The sequence below is a fragment of the Gallus gallus genome, chromosome 2, assembly GCF_016699485.2.
Source record: "Gallus gallus isolate bGalGal1 chromosome 2, bGalGal1.mat.broiler.GRCg7b, whole genome shotgun sequence".
Taxonomy (NCBI): domain Eukaryota; kingdom Metazoa; phylum Chordata; class Aves; order Galliformes; family Phasianidae; genus Gallus; species Gallus gallus.
In genome coordinates, this window is record NC_052533.1 from 43,085,245 (window position 1) to 43,101,867 (window position 16,623).

General features: G+C 48.5%; 2 protein-coding genes across 5 annotated transcripts in view; both read right to left on the reverse strand.

Annotated features, from left to right (window-relative positions):
- Positions 1-7,670: 7,670 nt before the first annotated feature.
- TMEM42 (transmembrane protein 42) lies at positions 7,671-13,336 on the reverse strand. Of its 4 annotated transcripts, none has more exons than XR_005857724.2 (4): positions 10,867-13,184; positions 10,062-10,237; positions 9,706-9,852; positions 7,671-8,950 (listed from the first exon to the last, which is right to left on the reverse strand). XR_005857724.2 is itself a non-coding variant. In XM_046938174.1 (4 exons), the coding sequence occupies exons 1-4, from the start codon at positions 13,302-13,304 to the stop codon at positions 8,539-8,541; spliced, it is 555 nt and encodes a 184-aa protein (XP_046794130.1). In that variant the 5' UTR covers positions 13,305-13,336; the 3' UTR covers positions 7,671-8,538. The 4 variants fall into 4 exon arrangements, 1 of the variants encoding a protein (XP_046794130.1); XR_005857725.1 differs by lacking the exon at positions 10,867-13,184 and adding an exon at positions 10,581-10,860; XM_046938174.1 differs by lacking the exons at positions 10,062-10,237; positions 10,867-13,184 and adding an exon at positions 13,188-13,336 and having other exon boundaries at positions 7,671-8,782; positions 8,904-8,950.
- Positions 13,337-13,375: 39 nt separating this feature from the next.
- KIF15 (kinesin family member 15) overlaps positions 13,376-16,623 on the reverse strand; it is a 36,065-nt gene continuing 32,817 nt past the window's right edge. Inside the window, exons 33-35 of the mRNA XM_015281734.4 lie at positions 15,475-15,640; positions 14,949-15,080; positions 13,376-14,628 (exon numbers count right to left, since the gene is read on the reverse strand). Coding sequence (XP_015137220.1) covers positions 14,545-14,628; positions 14,949-15,080; positions 15,475-15,640 — 382 coding nt within the window. The 3' untranslated portion in view covers positions 13,376-14,544. The remainder of the gene's footprint in view (positions 14,629-14,948; positions 15,081-15,474; positions 15,641-16,623) is intronic.

Genomic DNA, 16,623 nt, shown 5'->3' on the forward strand with positions numbered 1-16,623 from the left:
TTGACCTTTACGCTATCTCCAGGACTTCCAGGTTTACACCAGCAGAGAGGGGCTAGCTTTCATTTCTGCTTTCACTTTGTGCAGATGCTGGTCTTCCCTGCTCCCATTACCTTCTTCTGTCCTTTGTTATCGCCTCAAATCAGCAGCGCTAAACTTGGTGCGCAGTGCAATGCTCCAACAGGAGAGCATCCTCCCCCACCTCGTACCAGCCTGCCCTGCCAGAAACGGCTGTTATTAGGTGCAATACACTCTGTGAGAGCCGTTGGCAAGCTCTGAGAAAAGGGATTGTAGGAATGCTTTTCAACTGCATGGCATTTACTTGCTCCATGTTGCCAGCGGCTCATCTCCCTCCTTCCTGCCACCTTTTGCCTTTGCTGTTCAGGGCGGGCAGGGGGCTGTGGTCCTGCGCTGTGGCTTTTCCCCATCTCTGTTTCTTGCTGTTGAAGACCTCAGGCCTCCTTATTTTTTTTCCCCGAACACTTACAACAGTTAATCACTTCAATCAGGCTCGTGAAAAACCTAATATGCTCTTCTAATTAACAGACACAGAACACGATCTTTTTTTCCCCTGGCAATCACCAGCCTGTTACTTATCGCTGCAGCAAAGCTTAAGCTCCCACAGTTGTGTTCCTGGCTTGCAAAATCAGACACCAGAGGCTATTAGCCTTATCTGCACTTACCTGCAGAAAGGTTAAGTCAACTTATTAGCTGACACAAAATGCAACACAGTGCAAACAAACAAAACCAGAATTCCCCAGTGGCTGCTCCCCTATTTACAAGCTTGCTCTTTGTCCCAGGTTTTGTTTATTTTGTGTATCAAAATGACGAGAGTAAGGCAAACTTCCAGAGCATTCCCACAGACACCGATGCCATGTAGGAACAAGAAGCACAAACCAATCCTCAGCTTTGCAGTTTTAGTCACTCGCAGGTCTGGTTATGGGGAAGTCGCCCTTTGTAACAGTGACACCGGCCCAACGTTTTTTATCTCCGTTCAAGCATTTGAGTTGCTCCCATCGTGTCTTTTTTTCTATTTCCTACATCCAGAGCAACTCTCAAAATCAAACGCAGGCCAAAAGTGCCACAGCCTTCTCTGTCCTTAGGGATTTCCTCATGGTGAGACACATCTACACGTAAGGAACCTGACATGCTCTCGCTGCTGTTACTCTTGAGGCAGCGCTGATCCCATCACTCCTCACTCATGCCCTTTGAGCACAGGCCATGACAGTGGCCTGTCAGCTACGCCCTGTGGGCATCCTGTCCTCCCAGGCAGGCAGATTCTCCTCTAACCTGACGTGAGCTGACTTGTGGCAGCCGATCGGACGTCAGGGCTTGATGCAAGATGGCCAAGCCCAGATCGTAACCAATTCCAAGGCACCTGGGCCACAGCTCATTCATAATGAGTTTCTCATTAGCAAATACCGAGACGTAATAGATACCAATAAGCTTGCAATGGAAACTCCGTTGTTTCATTCTCATTTCTCCGTTAAGGAATGTTTGGAGCTAATGCTGTGGGTTTGGGCGCCAAGTTTTGGGCATTCACCTCCAACTGGAATGAAAACGATCCCTTTGCCCAACCCAGCGTCCCTCGGAGGCAAAGAAGGCTTTTTGCCTCAAATGGAGACCAAAGCTACACATATCCCACACATCAGTTTATGACCTTGTAACCCTTACTCAGGCAAAAACCTCTTGCGTAGCCCTGAAGGAAAAGAGCTGCTTTAACAGTAAGCCAAAGTGACACAGTGCTAACATAACTCTTCTGGTTATTTTTGAAGACCTTTCTATGGCTGAGTTACATGAGGCAAGGGCAGCCACAGCATATGAGGCAACTCTGCCTAGAAATAGGCCTTGGGATGTCGGAATTGCGCAGTGTAACTCTTAGCTCTTGTAAAACCACCGGAAGCACCAAAATAATCACCTTGCAATGCTGAAAGGATTACATTACGTTTTTGACTAAAATGGTTCAGGCTCATAAGCACTACTTGTTCGCAAGATGCTTCTTTAGGATTATGTGCAAGAATTGATGAAAATACCTCTGCCATGCCACTTCTTCCTGGCAGCAGCTTCCTCTCTTGTGAAACTGTCCCTTTTTAACCCAAGTAAATCATCAGCACTTGCTGTGACGTGGGAGAGGGCCTCCCAGGCTGAGTTCTTCTCCATGCAAGGAGGAAGCTGCTTCAGCTTTGCTTGTGACCCCTGTCCTTGTGGTAGAGGAGACGGTGGGCAACTGCCAAGTGCAAGCCATGGCCTTCTCAACCCCTTGTTGCAAGACACCGCTGGCTCCTTTCCCATCCTAGCCCGCAGACCCGCTCCTCACACCTCCACCCCATCAGGAGACCCGGGACATAGAGAAGGCCTCGCACCCCAGAAAGGCCTGCGCACGGCCACAGCATGCAGGATGTCCTTGGAAAGGGTTCGGTGGGGCGGGTGCAGCCACCACAGGGCCGTTACTCCACCCTGGAGCCCTGAACCAGCTTCCAGGGTGCATGTGCAGCCACACTGACTGATTGCAGTGTGGACACACATCCATGGCCTACACCTACGGCAAACAATATGAAAAGGCATGAGGAAAAAGGAGCAGAAGAAGGTTGTAGAAAAAATAAATGGTAAGGGCAAGGAAATCAACAGCATAAATATTGACTCAGCGATAAACAGTTTATCCATATATTTAAAACAGTTTCAGAGAACAAGGAAAATACTGACTGAATGCCTTCCCACCTACAGGATATGTGTTTGGCTGCACATGTCTGACTGAGAAAACAGAAACTGGCCTGCCAGCTTCTTCAAGTGACATTTCTTCCTGCAGGGGCGGCAGGGCTGCTTCCTGCCTGCCCCTGTGGGGATGCCCATGGCATCTGTGGCTGCACAGATGGGCACAGCACCGTGGGATTTGTGTCCGGGGACCTGCAGCTGTCTGCCCTGAGAAGCTGTCGAGGCAGCACGTTCCCATTCACCCCTCTTTGCAAGTTCCAGGTCATAGCCCTTCGCAGCAGTTCAGGAAGCTCTCACTTGGATAGGCAGCTGGAACGGCTCCAGGCCCATTAGGATTTCTTTAGGAAGCACCTTCCTGCAGCACTGGTTCCTGACAGCCGTGCCTGCCTGTTGCCTAACTTAGGAATGTCCTGAAGGGATCGAGTCACCTGAAATGTCTCACTCGGCAGCAGAAAACGTGGAATTTGTAATGGCTTATTTTCCCTGGGGGCACAGCTCGCTGCTCCCAGCACTGCTGTAATTTACAAGAAGCCCTGGCTGATGTTCAGGACGTGCACACGCACTGAGAGCAGGCCATGGCGCCAAGGAGAATTGCTCAATGCTTATCTCTTGATGTAGAACCGAAAGAACCAGCTGCTCTCTTCTCAGAGGAGGTGAGCAGGTGTCACGTCCAACACATCCAAGCTTCATCCCAATTCCCATAGATGGGATGAAACCAGGGTATGAACCAGGGAACACTGAGTGATGGGTTCAGGGTGAGGGCGTGCGTTTTTCTTCCAAATAGTGCTGGTACCACCTGCCACACCCAGCTTACTGCCACTCTTCCCATTGCCCTCCTCCTTACTTCCATTGTGGTGGCCTTATCCCTGCAAGGCGCAGCAAAGCCTCTGTGCTCTGCAAGGCTCATGCAACCTCCGCCCCAGCCCAGGAGCTCCCCAGTGCTAACTAACCCAGCGCTAGCAATTGCATGGGACTTCAAGGGCATGCAGTGCCCCTGAGAGCAGATGGTTTACCACTCAGAGCAAGTGTCCTGGCTGGATTTGTGGTATTGTGGTGCTGCATGTAACTGTGGACTCCAGGTGCTTTGGCCACCTTGCATTATCAGCAGCCATGTGAAGTGGTGCCCTTCTCCTTTGATAATAGTGTGTCTCTTCAAGCCATGAATGCATACTCAAGTGTCTATCATGGTTTCTGTGGTTAGCTATCAAGCCTCTGGTAGCCTAAGTCTGTATGGTGCCTCAGAGAGGAACCTCCTTTATGTAACACAGCAGCTCTTAATGGGAACTACCAGACATGGATGCAAACAGCTTCCGGTATATGTGGTGTTGCCCTGAAATCTCTTCACAGATAACAGAAAGCCTTCTGCCCAGAGTGGGATCAGTCACCAGTAGTAGACTAGGACGGTTGAGGTTTTGTCCAGTTGAGCACTGAAAACCTCTATAAAAGAAAAAGCAGACATCCGGGCAACTCAACTCCTGGTGAAAAGGTTTTTTTCTGAAGTGCCATCTTGGAACTCTCAAGGCACAACCTGTGCCTGTTGCCTCTTCTAATAATGTCTGCTACAGATAGAAGCCTGGTTCTACTGCCTATGTACCTTTTCTTTGGGCACGTCAGCTGCTATTAGGTCACCCAGACAAACCCACAGCCCTTGGTCTTTCCTTGTAGACCTCTGTCATCTCGGTATTCCTCTCCTAGACCAGTTTTCCAACATCTCTCTTGAACTGGTGTGCCCAGTATGGGATACAACACCCCAGGCAGAGCCATTGACTGCATTAGGGCCCTGAGGGCACCATCAAGACAGTGCCCACCCTGCCAACAGCTCAGGAGCCCAATTCAGATATTACAGAAAAGCTGATGATGCCTTTTTGGTGTCAGAAGATCTAGAAACAGAAATACCTTAGAAAGACCACTGAAACACCCAGTCTAACAGCTATCTTTTTGAAGTTAGAACACGTTCTTTGGTCTCAAATATTTCATTTTTTCCTCAGGATCGTGCTGTTTTTTGTGTGACAGTCAAGTTCAGACCCACGGCATTACTCCACTGTTCTGAATCACTGAGACTGTCTTTCTTACAAAATGTACTATAACAATTTACGGTGTTACACCCTCTGGAGGGTCGCATCAGGCCCTGAATTGCGTTAGATGGAATTTTTTATACACCAGGCTGCAGAACAATCTACCGAGCCTATTCAACATACTCACTTCTGCCGCTTACCACCCTTGTAAACATAATATCCTGTAAGCTGTTTTGATAAACACTGTCACTGTGCTATCTTGATAAACACTGTGACTGGACTATTGTACAAATCTTCCAAGTAAGTGACTCACTGTCAATGACAACAGGGACACTTCTCATGTTTTACATATAGTCTTTTACCCAATCAAGTCAAACTGTGCTTTAAGGTTCAACTGTAAGTATCATTTCATCTGGTTTTGTTCCCTGTGAAGGTATACAAGATATTATTTGTCTTAGAATATAATACTCTTGGACCTTTCTCGTACAATAGAATTTTCAAACTCAAGAATACTTCAATCTTTGCGAGCAATGTTGCGAATCCTGCTGTTCACCATGCACCTGATTGTTCTATTGTTTGAAGCATGACATGGCATAGCCCTGCTTCAGGAGAATCTGATCACCAGGATGCTTATAAATCGGCTCGTGTTTGACAATGAGGGAAAGGCTCAGGAAAGGCTCATTACCATCAGTGCCTAAGAGATGTGCAAACACGAGTGCATTTTGTTTGGGAGATGTGTACTGGACAATCCTCTCCATAAATACTTGAGCTCAAGTGTACAGAAACCCCATGCACTGCTGTAGCTTCAGCACATGGACAACCCACATTCTGGCCTTGTAAGCCAAAGTTTTATGGTTGGTCATGATTTTCAGCCACCTCACAAGGTCTACCACATCTGCCAGTTAGTCTCACATCCCTCTTATTGTGTGTGTGATCTAAAATACCTGCACATAGAAAATTTCAGCCACTGAGCTTTGGATAGTGGAATGGGCTGCTCAAGGAGGTGTTCAAGATACGTTCGGGGACATGGCTTAGTGGGGAAATACTAGTGGTAGGTGGATGGTTGGGCTGGATTATCTTGGAGGTCTTTTCCAACCGTGGTGATTCTATGATTCTGAGATACGTTTGGAAATGACAACACTGATTTTTGTGATGACCTCAGCTGCACTTTGGATGACCACACACAAACTTTTTACGAGAAGCACACCATTTGGTCATGCAGCAATTGCAGCCCCAGCCCTGTGCTGACAGGCTCTGCCAAGCCCTGCTTACATAAAAGAGAAGAATTTCACCTCCAAAATGTGCCCTGCTCAGCAATCTTTCCCTTCCACAGGTCTTGGAACTAAAAACTTGGTTTCAACTTCCAGCATGTAGTATTTATGAAGTCTTGGACAACGTTTTCACAATCCTGGTTCATCTTATTCTGTCTTAAAAGTATCACAAAGGAAAATGTTGCCCATGCTTTCTGTGGATGTACGAACATCTCCTAGACCTTGCATGCAATGATTCTGAAATGAAGAACTAGCAGTTTTGAACTATGAAAAAGGAAGGGCAGCAACAATCAAATTAACCAACGAGCTCAAAAAGTAATAGGGAAGAATAAACTTCTTGTTCCTCCACCTAGCGCTGGACTTAGAAGTGAGCTTGACGCTCATTTGGTAGAAGTCCTTACTCATGGGCAATGCCAGGTGAGAATTGGGCTACGGTTTCCTCAGAGCCTGGAAGGATGCAGTGTAAATTCCACATTTTGCTTTGGAGATTTTGTGCACACTGAGCCAAGGGCAAGGAGCAAGGCACAAGGTGGACGCGTCGCACAGTGCTGTGGGCACTGTGGCTATCCACAGACCAGATATCTCAACCAGTGCTGTGGGCACTGTGGCTATCCACAGACCAGATATCTCAACCACTGCCAGCCTGGTCTTTCTCCGGCCACTTGCTTGAAGGCTTATAGCTGGCTGGGAGCCAGTCATACTTTGAAGCAACACACCAGGGTAAACAAACTAGGCTTGTAGCCTTCGTTATTTCTCAGTCACATGTGAAGGTCTAATGAGATTTCATAGGCTTGGAAAAAGACAGTTCTTGGTTGACAGCTCTGCAGACAGACAAGGGATGATGATGGTTCTTAGCTCCTAGCAGCTGTTTTCTGCTCCCACCGAGGGGTTCAAGCGTGCAGGAGCAAGGGCTGCCCTAGGCTTGCTGCTGTTTCAGCCATTGACTGCAGCAACTTCCTTTCTAATGCCCTGAGTCATGGCAGCTCATTGGCAGCTCAGCAGATCCTGTGTCAGACAGAGCTGGCCAATGTTTGCCTTTCCGCTTGTCTAGCACATGTGAATTAAGCCAATTCAAACCAATCCATCGCCAGTTACCAGCCAGCCTAATCAAATAAGAAACACCTCTCCTCTGTCTGTCTCTCAGTGCAACATGGCCCTGCCTCCAAGGCCAACGGACATATCCCACTCAATCTGTCCTCGCTGGCCTCCAAAAAGCCTTCTCCACATTTATTAGGAATAGGCATTGGGAGCACTCTGTCCCCTTTCCCACCAATGCTGCTTTCTTTGATGAAAAGACTTATGAGCACAGTAAGGGGGAAAGGCAAAGCGGCCTCTCAGGACACAGGTGGCAAGCGCCATGAGTGAGGGCACTCCCTTGAAGCAGGGGACTTACAGCAAGGGGACAGCGACTTTGTAACTATCTGATATCAAGAAGGAAAAGGCACAAATCCAACTCCAGTTGCACTTCCACCTACAAGTCTATTTTTACAATCCTGTTGGGCACGGAGCTGATCTGCCAGCTAATACAAGCATGACAGGTCCTGATAATGAGGCTCACACAAACGTGTCCTTGGGTTTTCTGCACATGCCATGACTGTGACTCACTTACTGCAGTTACAAGAAGACACAACTTGGCAAGCCCAGAGCAAACAAATGGTATCACCAGCATGATGCATACATTTTTAGGCATCATTATGATTCTTTATTAGGATTGCAATCAAAAATTACCATGGAAAACAAGTGCGTGCAGGCAGGGGAAAGAAACCAACACCTTGTAAATGATGATTCTTGCCACGTGTAACATACTGGCAGGCATTTCATTCTGGCAACAACGAGTAATCACTTACCCAAAATTTAGCACGAGAGGGAACCAGAGATTTATTTAATTACATTGCACAAATGGAAAATAGCACCATCCAGAAGTGAAAAAAAATGTTGCCTGAGAAAAACCATTTTTACTTAAAGCAACTGTCAGCTCAAGTGATGAGTGTACATCACGGTCACTCATAATGAAGAGGGCTGGCTGATGGCATGGTGTTCTCCCCATATTACAGTATGACATACACTAACCAGAAATAGCAATAAAAAATCAGTGCTGGTTAAGAGTTTAAAGGAAAAAGCAACCCCTTACAGTGAGCAACACGTCAGGAATGGGAAACTGGGAATTACAGGCAACAGACGTAATGGCAAGTCAAAAGGTGTGTGTGATAGAGGCAGCCAAAGGAATTAATGGAATGCTCCACCGCTTTCCAGACAATAGGAACCTGGAGCAAGCATGAGGCCTCTCCAAGAGGCAGCAAGGAAAATCACCACCAGCAGGGCAGAAATGTCCACAACCTTCAGTGCCTGGTTCTGGTTGCTTTTCCATTTTGGGATGGTTCCTCTTATGGAAAAGTACCAACGTACGGTCACCTTCCACAGCCACTATGTTTACTTTATCCCTCCCGTCCTGGCACTGGCAAGGCTCCATCAGCACAGGGTGTGAAGAGGAGGGGTGGCTGATAAGTTCTGGCTCTGGTTTCTAGAGAACTGACTCAGACTGATCAGCTTTCCCTCAGGTTGTCACTGTTGCCACACCTCCACCAGGCACCCGGAATGGCTGCCCTGGCCAACCATGGAAAATGCAACCTGCACAACTTTGCAGACCGATGGAGAAAGGTGCAAGGGAGCTGGGCAGGTCTGACAGCACTCAGTAGGCTCTGGCACAGAATGAGGAGACCGAGAAAGTGCATGGTGTGAGGACCTGGTTGGGACCTGGAGGTGGCAATAGCTGAAGCATTATCCAAGCTGGAAATGGAGAAAGGAGAGATGTCACAACCCCTTCTTCTCCACCATGTGCAGTGTCGGCTGGGGTGCAGCAGTGTGCAGCAGCACAAGGCCACAGAGCGTCACAGTGAGGCCAACCCACCACAGTGGTGTCCATGTCTCCCCAAAGAGAAGCTTGCCCAGGATGGCCTGGAAGAAAAGAGAAAGACAAAGCTTTACTGAGCTGAGCCACCCCAAAGCCTTCTGTACTGCCAAGTTCCTCCCCGGGGCAGCTTCAGCAGCCCAGGAGAACTTGCTAGAGAAAACTCCTGGTGGGACCATGACCAACATATGGATGATGATGATGCTGGAAATGACCTTGTTTAGCAGCCACCAAGCACAGCCAGATGTAGCCCCCCAGCAGGATTTCAGCAGCTGCAAGCATGCTTTGCTGCCTTCCCAGCACCTCTCAGGAACCAAGTCTCCACTCCAGTCAGTAAAAACACAGCTCCACTGACCTAGCATGTTGGACAAGGCTGTGAGCTGGCTGAGAAGGGCTGGAGCACAAAAACAAGATTGATGGCTCGTGAGAGTGAAATGCAAGCATGCCTGTCGGCCAAAAGTGTTTGTGCTCTCACTAAGAGGTGTCTTTGATCTGTCAAAAGTGAGGTTTTGCTTTAGCTAAACCAAAACAAAGCAAATGCTCCCAGCCCCAGCTCTCACTGCCTATTAGAAAAGTTCATACCTTGCAGCTGCTCCAAGGTATGGCACCTGGCAGTAATGCCCTTCCTCCCACACCACGCAGAAAATCCTACAGCCTCTGTGTCAGAAACAGCTGTGAGCTGACACAATTACTTCATGGCGGTCTGCACAGGGCTATCTACACCTCCCTTCACAGCTAGAATCACCATTCCACATCACCGTGCTCCTCTAGGCTTCGGTACCTTGGGAATGAATGTACTCACCGAAGAGATGAAGTTGGAGGCCGTTGTGGTCACAGAGGCAGAGGCTGAGGAGGAGGACAGTCGCAGGGCTTTTGCAAAGACTGTCCACATTACTGCATTGCATGCACACACCAAGCCAATGCAGCCCACGTGGAGTAGCACAGGCAGCTGCGGGACAAAAGGGAAAAGCCTGATTATTTTCACTGACTACTTATGAAGCCTCACTATAACACAGACACTTGGGAGTGAAACCGAAGTAGCGAGGGCTTGAAACTGAGTTACAGATGGTATTACATGAAGATGAATGTATTACATCACAGAAGGCAACAGGAACAAGAAAACAGCCCTGGATGGAGCACGGCTCTGAGGCATCTTACCGTAAATCCAGCCTCACAGTACAAGCTGAGAAGTGCTGGGACAGTGTACAGCAGCTGCCAAAGGCCAGAAAGCTCCTGGCCTCACAACTTGGTGCACACACCACGCAGTGAAGTGCCTGTCCATCACCAGACATATGGAGAAGGGTCATATTTGTCCTTGTCAGACTGGAATGCCGCTGCAAGTAAGAGCACAGCTTTGCCTAAAAACCCTTTAACTCTTGCAGTCTACCCAATATCCACTGTTCGAGCTGCTGTGGCCCATTCCCTAACCTCTCAGTGTTGTGCAGTTGATGTGAAGGCCCCAAGGGATGATGTCGCAGGCAGAATAACTCCTGCAAACACTCAGGGAGTCACTCCCTGCTGGCCACCCCTCTGCTGATGCAGCTCACAGTACTGTTGGCCTTCTGGGCTACAAGTGCACACTGATGGCTCATGTCAAACTTTTCATCTGCCAGGACCTCTAAGTCCTTCTCAGCAGGGCTACTCTCAGTGAGTTCTTCTTCCAGTCTGTACACATACCTGGGATTACCTCAATCCAAGTGCAGCACCTCGCACTTGGCTTTGTTGAACCACAATGAGGTTCACGTGGGTCCACCTTTCTAGTGAGTCAAGGTCCCTTTGGGTGGCATCCTTTCCTTCTGTCACATCAAAACAAAACCAAAACCCTCCTTGATGGCTGGCACAAGGTCTCCAAGGTTAACCCCAATCCCACAGAGTTCACGTGTTTGGCCTCATTTTGCCCCATTGGTAGCAAAGTCCTCTAACTTTATCAAGGCAATGGCAAACATTCCCAAACAATTCCCACCTGTGGAATGCTTTGCGGCGTGAGGCCCTTTACACCAACACATCACCGCCCTGGCAAACCCTGCCGAGAGGGATCACAGGGTCAGCCAGACCCAGACGCACCGGTCCTTCGAGGAAGAAATCTGCTGCTATGCCATGGGTCGCTGAAGGATGGGGATTGCCTTCCGGACAGCTTCTTACACGTGGCCTCTCCCTCTGCCTGGATTAATGGACATTTTGCCTTGGCCAGGGCAGCTCGGTGTGTCCACGTAGGCCACCAGAGGTCAGGTAGATTTGAAAGATATGAAAAATATCTCTATGTTTTATAAAAATTCAGTATATTCTTCTCTGGATCAAAAAGAGCCTATCAAGACAGACTGTGAGGAGAAAGGGCCTTAAGATAAGAAGATCTCATTACTGTCTCCAGCTACCCACCGAGAAGGTGAAGAGGTGGTGGAGCCAGGCTCCTCAGTGTGTTACATTGGGGTATGACAAAGGGCAGTTAGTCTAGGTTAGGAAAGGGGAAATGTTGATACAACACAAGGGAAAATAAAAGCACTGAAGCAGAGGCTGCGGGTTCTGTAACCTTGGAGGTGTTCCAAGCTTGACTGAAGAAGGCCATGAGCAATCAGCCAGCCCTGCTGGGGCTGAACAAGAGACCTTTGGCTGCCTGACCCGGGTTAGTCCATGAGCCTACAAGCCTTGGAACGAAGCTGGCTGTCTTCAAAAACAACTCCACCGCTGAACTTCTACTGTAGAGCAATGAACTCAGCTGTAGCATGCTCTGGAGGTGGCACATGCCCAAAGGAAGGTTTTCCAGAGAGGGTGAATCCTTCTGCATCCCAGGCAGAAGAACGATCATGGCAATAGCATGCAGTGCAGAGATGGGAACATCCCCGTGTGCTTCCCACAAGGAAGGACAGAGGTGTAATTCCTTCCCTGCAAAGGGCTCAGCAGAGCCAGCCCAGTGAGTCAAAGATTACTCTTCTGATTGCTTTTCTAAGACGAGATTAATTCAGTGTACATTCCAGATAATCCAGAATCACCGCTGAAGTGGCAGAAGCATATTTAGACGGAGGTTGGCAAGAGAGAGGGGAAAGTAAAGAAAAGGCTTTGTTCAGGCAAAATGACCCCTCGTGGTGAGGTCGCTCTCAGGTGGGGCCAGCACACATCCGTCTGCCCTGGAGATCTGTCTCTGTGAGGCTATTGAGCATCCTGAAGCTCTGTGTCACCACCTCTCAGAAGCACCAGTACACTTAACATCTACCACTTCCCATGCTATACAAGCGTCGGCAGCTTTTTAAGGCTTATTTCTAGATTTCTGCAGTTCTTCCTCAAATGCAAAACTCAAACTTAAAACGTAGTCACAGGATTAGAGCACGGCTGAGCTCTGGAGTTCTGCCTCTGGAGTTCTCCTCGTCCAACGTGGAGTCGGACCTGGGGTGCATCAGGCCCACACTGATAGCCGGCTGAGGGAAGGGGCTGTCCCGCTGTGCTCTGCGGCCTCACCTCCAGCACTGAGTGCAGTTCTGGGCAACACAATCTAAGATGGACACGGAACTACGAGACCATCCAAAGGAGGGCTACAAAGATGGGGAATGGTCTGAAGGGCAGAGAGTACGAGGAGCAGCTGAAGTTCTTTGGTTTGCTCAGCCCAGAGCAGGGGAGCTGAGGGGAGGCCTCATGGCGGCTGCAGCTTCTCACAGGGAGTGGAGGGGCAGCGCTGAGCTCTGCTCTGTGTGACAGCGACAGGGCCCGAGGGAACGGCATGGAGCTGTGTCAGGGGAGGGGGTCAGGGTTTATGGACGGGGATGACACCCCCACGAGCCTCCTCCTCTCCAGCTGAGCGGTCCCAGCTCTCAGTTACTCCCCACATTAGGGGTGCCCAGGCCCCTTCACCATGCTTTACTTTTTTGACAGTGCAGAGCAGAATCTTTTGGAGGGAACCAGAGAGCACCTGGATTCAGAACGTTCATTCTCCTTCCTACCACTCTTAGACACACGGAATCTCTTGCTGCGTTTCCCAGACACCCGCTGACCTCAGCGTCTCCCCGTACCCCAAACGTTTAGCACATCTCCACGGTGAGGACACGGAGCGCTGTGACGGGTGCCGCGCAGCAGCCCTACGGGGAGGGTGAGGGACGCGGCATTCTGCGGCTCGTCCCGCGGACAGGGCAGAAAGAGCAAAGCGGCACCCGCTGGAGCACGAGGACCCCGCCTGCACTTCTCCATCAGATGCGAACCGCGACAGGCCGCGCAGCGCCTGCCCGGAGCCGACTGGGAGAGGCCGCAGACGGTAACTTAGGGCGGGAGCCCGCCCGCTCCGGCTTCCTCCTTCCTTACCCAGCCGCCGGCCGCCTCCCCGCCGCTCAGGGGCCGCGCCCCCAGTGCCAGCTTCGCCGCGCCCGCGGCCGCCGCCCCCAGCAGCCCCGCAGCCGCCGCCGCGCCGGCCGGCCGCATGCCGGCACCCCGCGCCCGCTTCCGGGAGAGCCGCAGCACCGCCCCGCGTCGCCAGGAAGAAGGGGCGGTGCGACGTTTGTAGACGAAGGTTTTATTTAGAAAGGACGCGGCCCCGATATAACTTTAGTACTACAGACACAGACGTACGGCACAGAAACGCTCCCGCCTAGGCGCGCACACGTCGCAGCTAGCCGTGCCTTGCCCGCACAGCGCTGGCAGGCGCTCCTCGAGTGGGGCCGAGGGACAGAAGCGGGAGATACGTGTAAGCGTCGGGCCGACAGTAACAGAAATGCTAATCCTGCCCTTTCAGGGGCAGCTTCCTCAGCCCTATTGCTTCTGAAAGCTCTGTGGCTACCTTGTGCCAAGAGGATGGCGTTACTAAAGCCACCAAAAAGACAGGCGCTCGGTGTCACAGCCTAGATCGATGCATTGGGTTCTGCTAAGAAAAGTTTCAGTTATTTACACTAAGTGTGATTAAATGGCCTCATGCTACGCTCCTAAAAGGCTCTGCAAACTTGCTCACGTTTCTCACCACGTTTTTATCTCCTGTTTGAGCACAGAATGGTTATACATCGCTGAGAATGCATTGCCTCCAGTACTAATACAGAATGCTGTTGAAATGGCATGCTGGTAAAAAGTAGTTTTTTTTGAAGCATTTTAATTTCAATCAGAGAAAGAGAAGAAGAAAGCCAAAAGATAGTCCTGGTCCTATTTACAAATCCATTATTGCATACACATCCCTGCTTTATTGAACAAACTTCAGTTTGAAAGTTGTTTTTATACAGCTATCGATGCTTATGGTTTGGTCCATGTGACACATCCATGTCTGCTGAGTAAAAACATCCTATGCTTAGGTAAAAAAACCCTAAGGGATTGTGCTTCTTAAAACCCAGCTCAGGTGGAAAACGCAGCACTGCAGAACTGTCAGCAGGAACCAAACAGAAGCGCAAAAGGAATGAGGAATGCAGGCACGTTCCCAGAGAGAAAGCTTCTCCTCGACAACATACCAAAAATTCAAGAAGGTGTCTGTTAGCACCTATACAAAATCAGCTTTTGAAGAGTTACAGAGCCTCTTCAGTAGGGAGGTATTAAAACGCCAACGAAAGCTGCCCATTGAACTGAGAAAATTCTTCACTAGAAGTTATTACCAGCAAAAAACTCTGAGGAGTACGTGGGTGTTCTGAATACAGCTGACAGCACTCAGGGACAACAGCAAAAGCCAAGCTTTTGCTTGGTGCCTTTATAACTGATCGTGGTGCCGACATAGGTCGCATCGTTTAGTTTCTTTCAAAAAGGCATTTTCAGCTCGCAGCTTTTCAGTCTCCTGTAAAACAGAAACATGATAGAACTGTGGGTACGGAAGGGACATTATCCTCATAGCTTTCACGTTTCCAAATAAGTTATATGCATCTATACATGCTCAAGTGATTTAAGCAGCCCAGGAGACGTGCTTTGGGGAAGTACAGAGGTAATTGTAGTTTGGGACCTGCGAGGAAGGAGAGCAGGCACAGCCTGCACGGCTGTATAAAAGCAGAGGTATGAGTCGCTCTCAAACAGAAGAGTGTGAATGCCAGTTTCCATCATCACAGTTTAGGTCTCCTTTCTATCAGACGGCAGCTCTGTGTTCTATTCTCTGAAACTCACCTCAGTAAGCTTAGTGTAATCTTTCTTCAGTTTCACAAGATACTGAATCTTCTGGTTTACATTTTGATGACCGAGTAATTTCCCATTCTCCTCAGCAAGAGTGTCAACTTGCTTCCTCAGCAAATCTATTTCCTGTAATTAATAAATACATCATGTACATTTTCTAGCTTTAGACCCTCCTTCCATTTCAGAAGAACATACTAACATTTACGCCTGTTGTAACAGATGATGCAAGAATTGGTTCATCCAGGCAATGCATATTTCTCCTCGCGTGCTATTCTGCATGCCTCTGAAGAGCAAACTGATTCACATTACAGATTGCAACACTGATTTCTGTACTCAGAGTTCCACTGGTGATTTACCAGTGCACCAGTAAACAGCATTACAGATATGACTGAACTGTAAAGCAAAACATTTTCGGAGGCCTTCTTTGATTGCTAATTCAGAATATCGTTCAAGTAGCAACAGAGCTCTACCTCTGCAGAATCAGATTTTACGAGGAAGATAAAAATTACAGATATATAACCTTTCCAATTCTATCTCTCTCTTCGTATGTTTCTTCCAGTTTTGATCTAATTTCTTCTTTTTCATGAAACGCCTTCAGCTCCAAAGCTCTCGTTCGTTCCATCTCCAGAGTCATTTCAAGACAGGTATTCTCTCTGATTCTCAGAGTATTTTTGGTCTCTTCTAATCTGCCAACATAAACGCATCATGAAATATTCAAAACCCAACATAAACGGCATGCAAACGAATTACTGTGTCAGCTTTGGACACGGAAGCAGACTTCTAAAGACATTCTTTTGACACAATTTAATTTTCCCCAGAACTCAGTGCTAGCAGAAGGAGAAATTGCATCCTGCTACGTTTGACAGCACCTCTTAAGCTGGGCAATGTTTTGGAGCTGCTTTTCTTTTTGGGGCAGTGGGCTGTTTCCAGCCCAGGACTGACAACTCCACTCATGAAGCAGAAAACAGTACCTTTGCCTCCAAGAACGAGCAACCCAGAATTCACCTAAGACACGTCAATTCCCTCAGTGAACTCTGCTGCTGTTTATTTCCCCTACATTGCTCCTCCGTGTATGGCTTTGCCCTATTTTTTGCCCAGAAACATCTCTGAACAGCACAGAGGTGGGCTGAGTTCATTTGGCCTGATAACAGGATAAGAACTACCACTTGGCATAAATGTCTTATCTACTGAAAGTATTTTAACTCTGTCACTGACAGAATATTAAAAGCCAACCCAAACTTAGCAGCACATCTACTAATCGTACAACAATTGCAGTTTTGCATTCATTTCTTTTTGTCATCAGTTTTGTTTCATTAAAGCCCGATGCTAAAGGCCAGCTGTATGAAAACAGCATTCCTTTGCTACATATGTCAAGACACTTTCCTTGGTGACAAAAGAACCCATTTTTCTCTGTATGCTATTTGTTTGTACCACGCACCGTAATACTATCACAAAGCACATTTCAAAGACCACTCAGGTATGAAAACAGAACACAATGAACAGCAAAATAACCCCTGCCCAAGACAAGGGCTTTGAGAAAAATGAATATGAAGTACTTTGAAATGACTGTGTTCATAAAAATAATCTTTATCCTTAAAATAAGCTATTTACAAAGAAAACATGCTGTTAGATGGCCGCAAGCCAAATATGAGGAGATTCGGCTGCTATG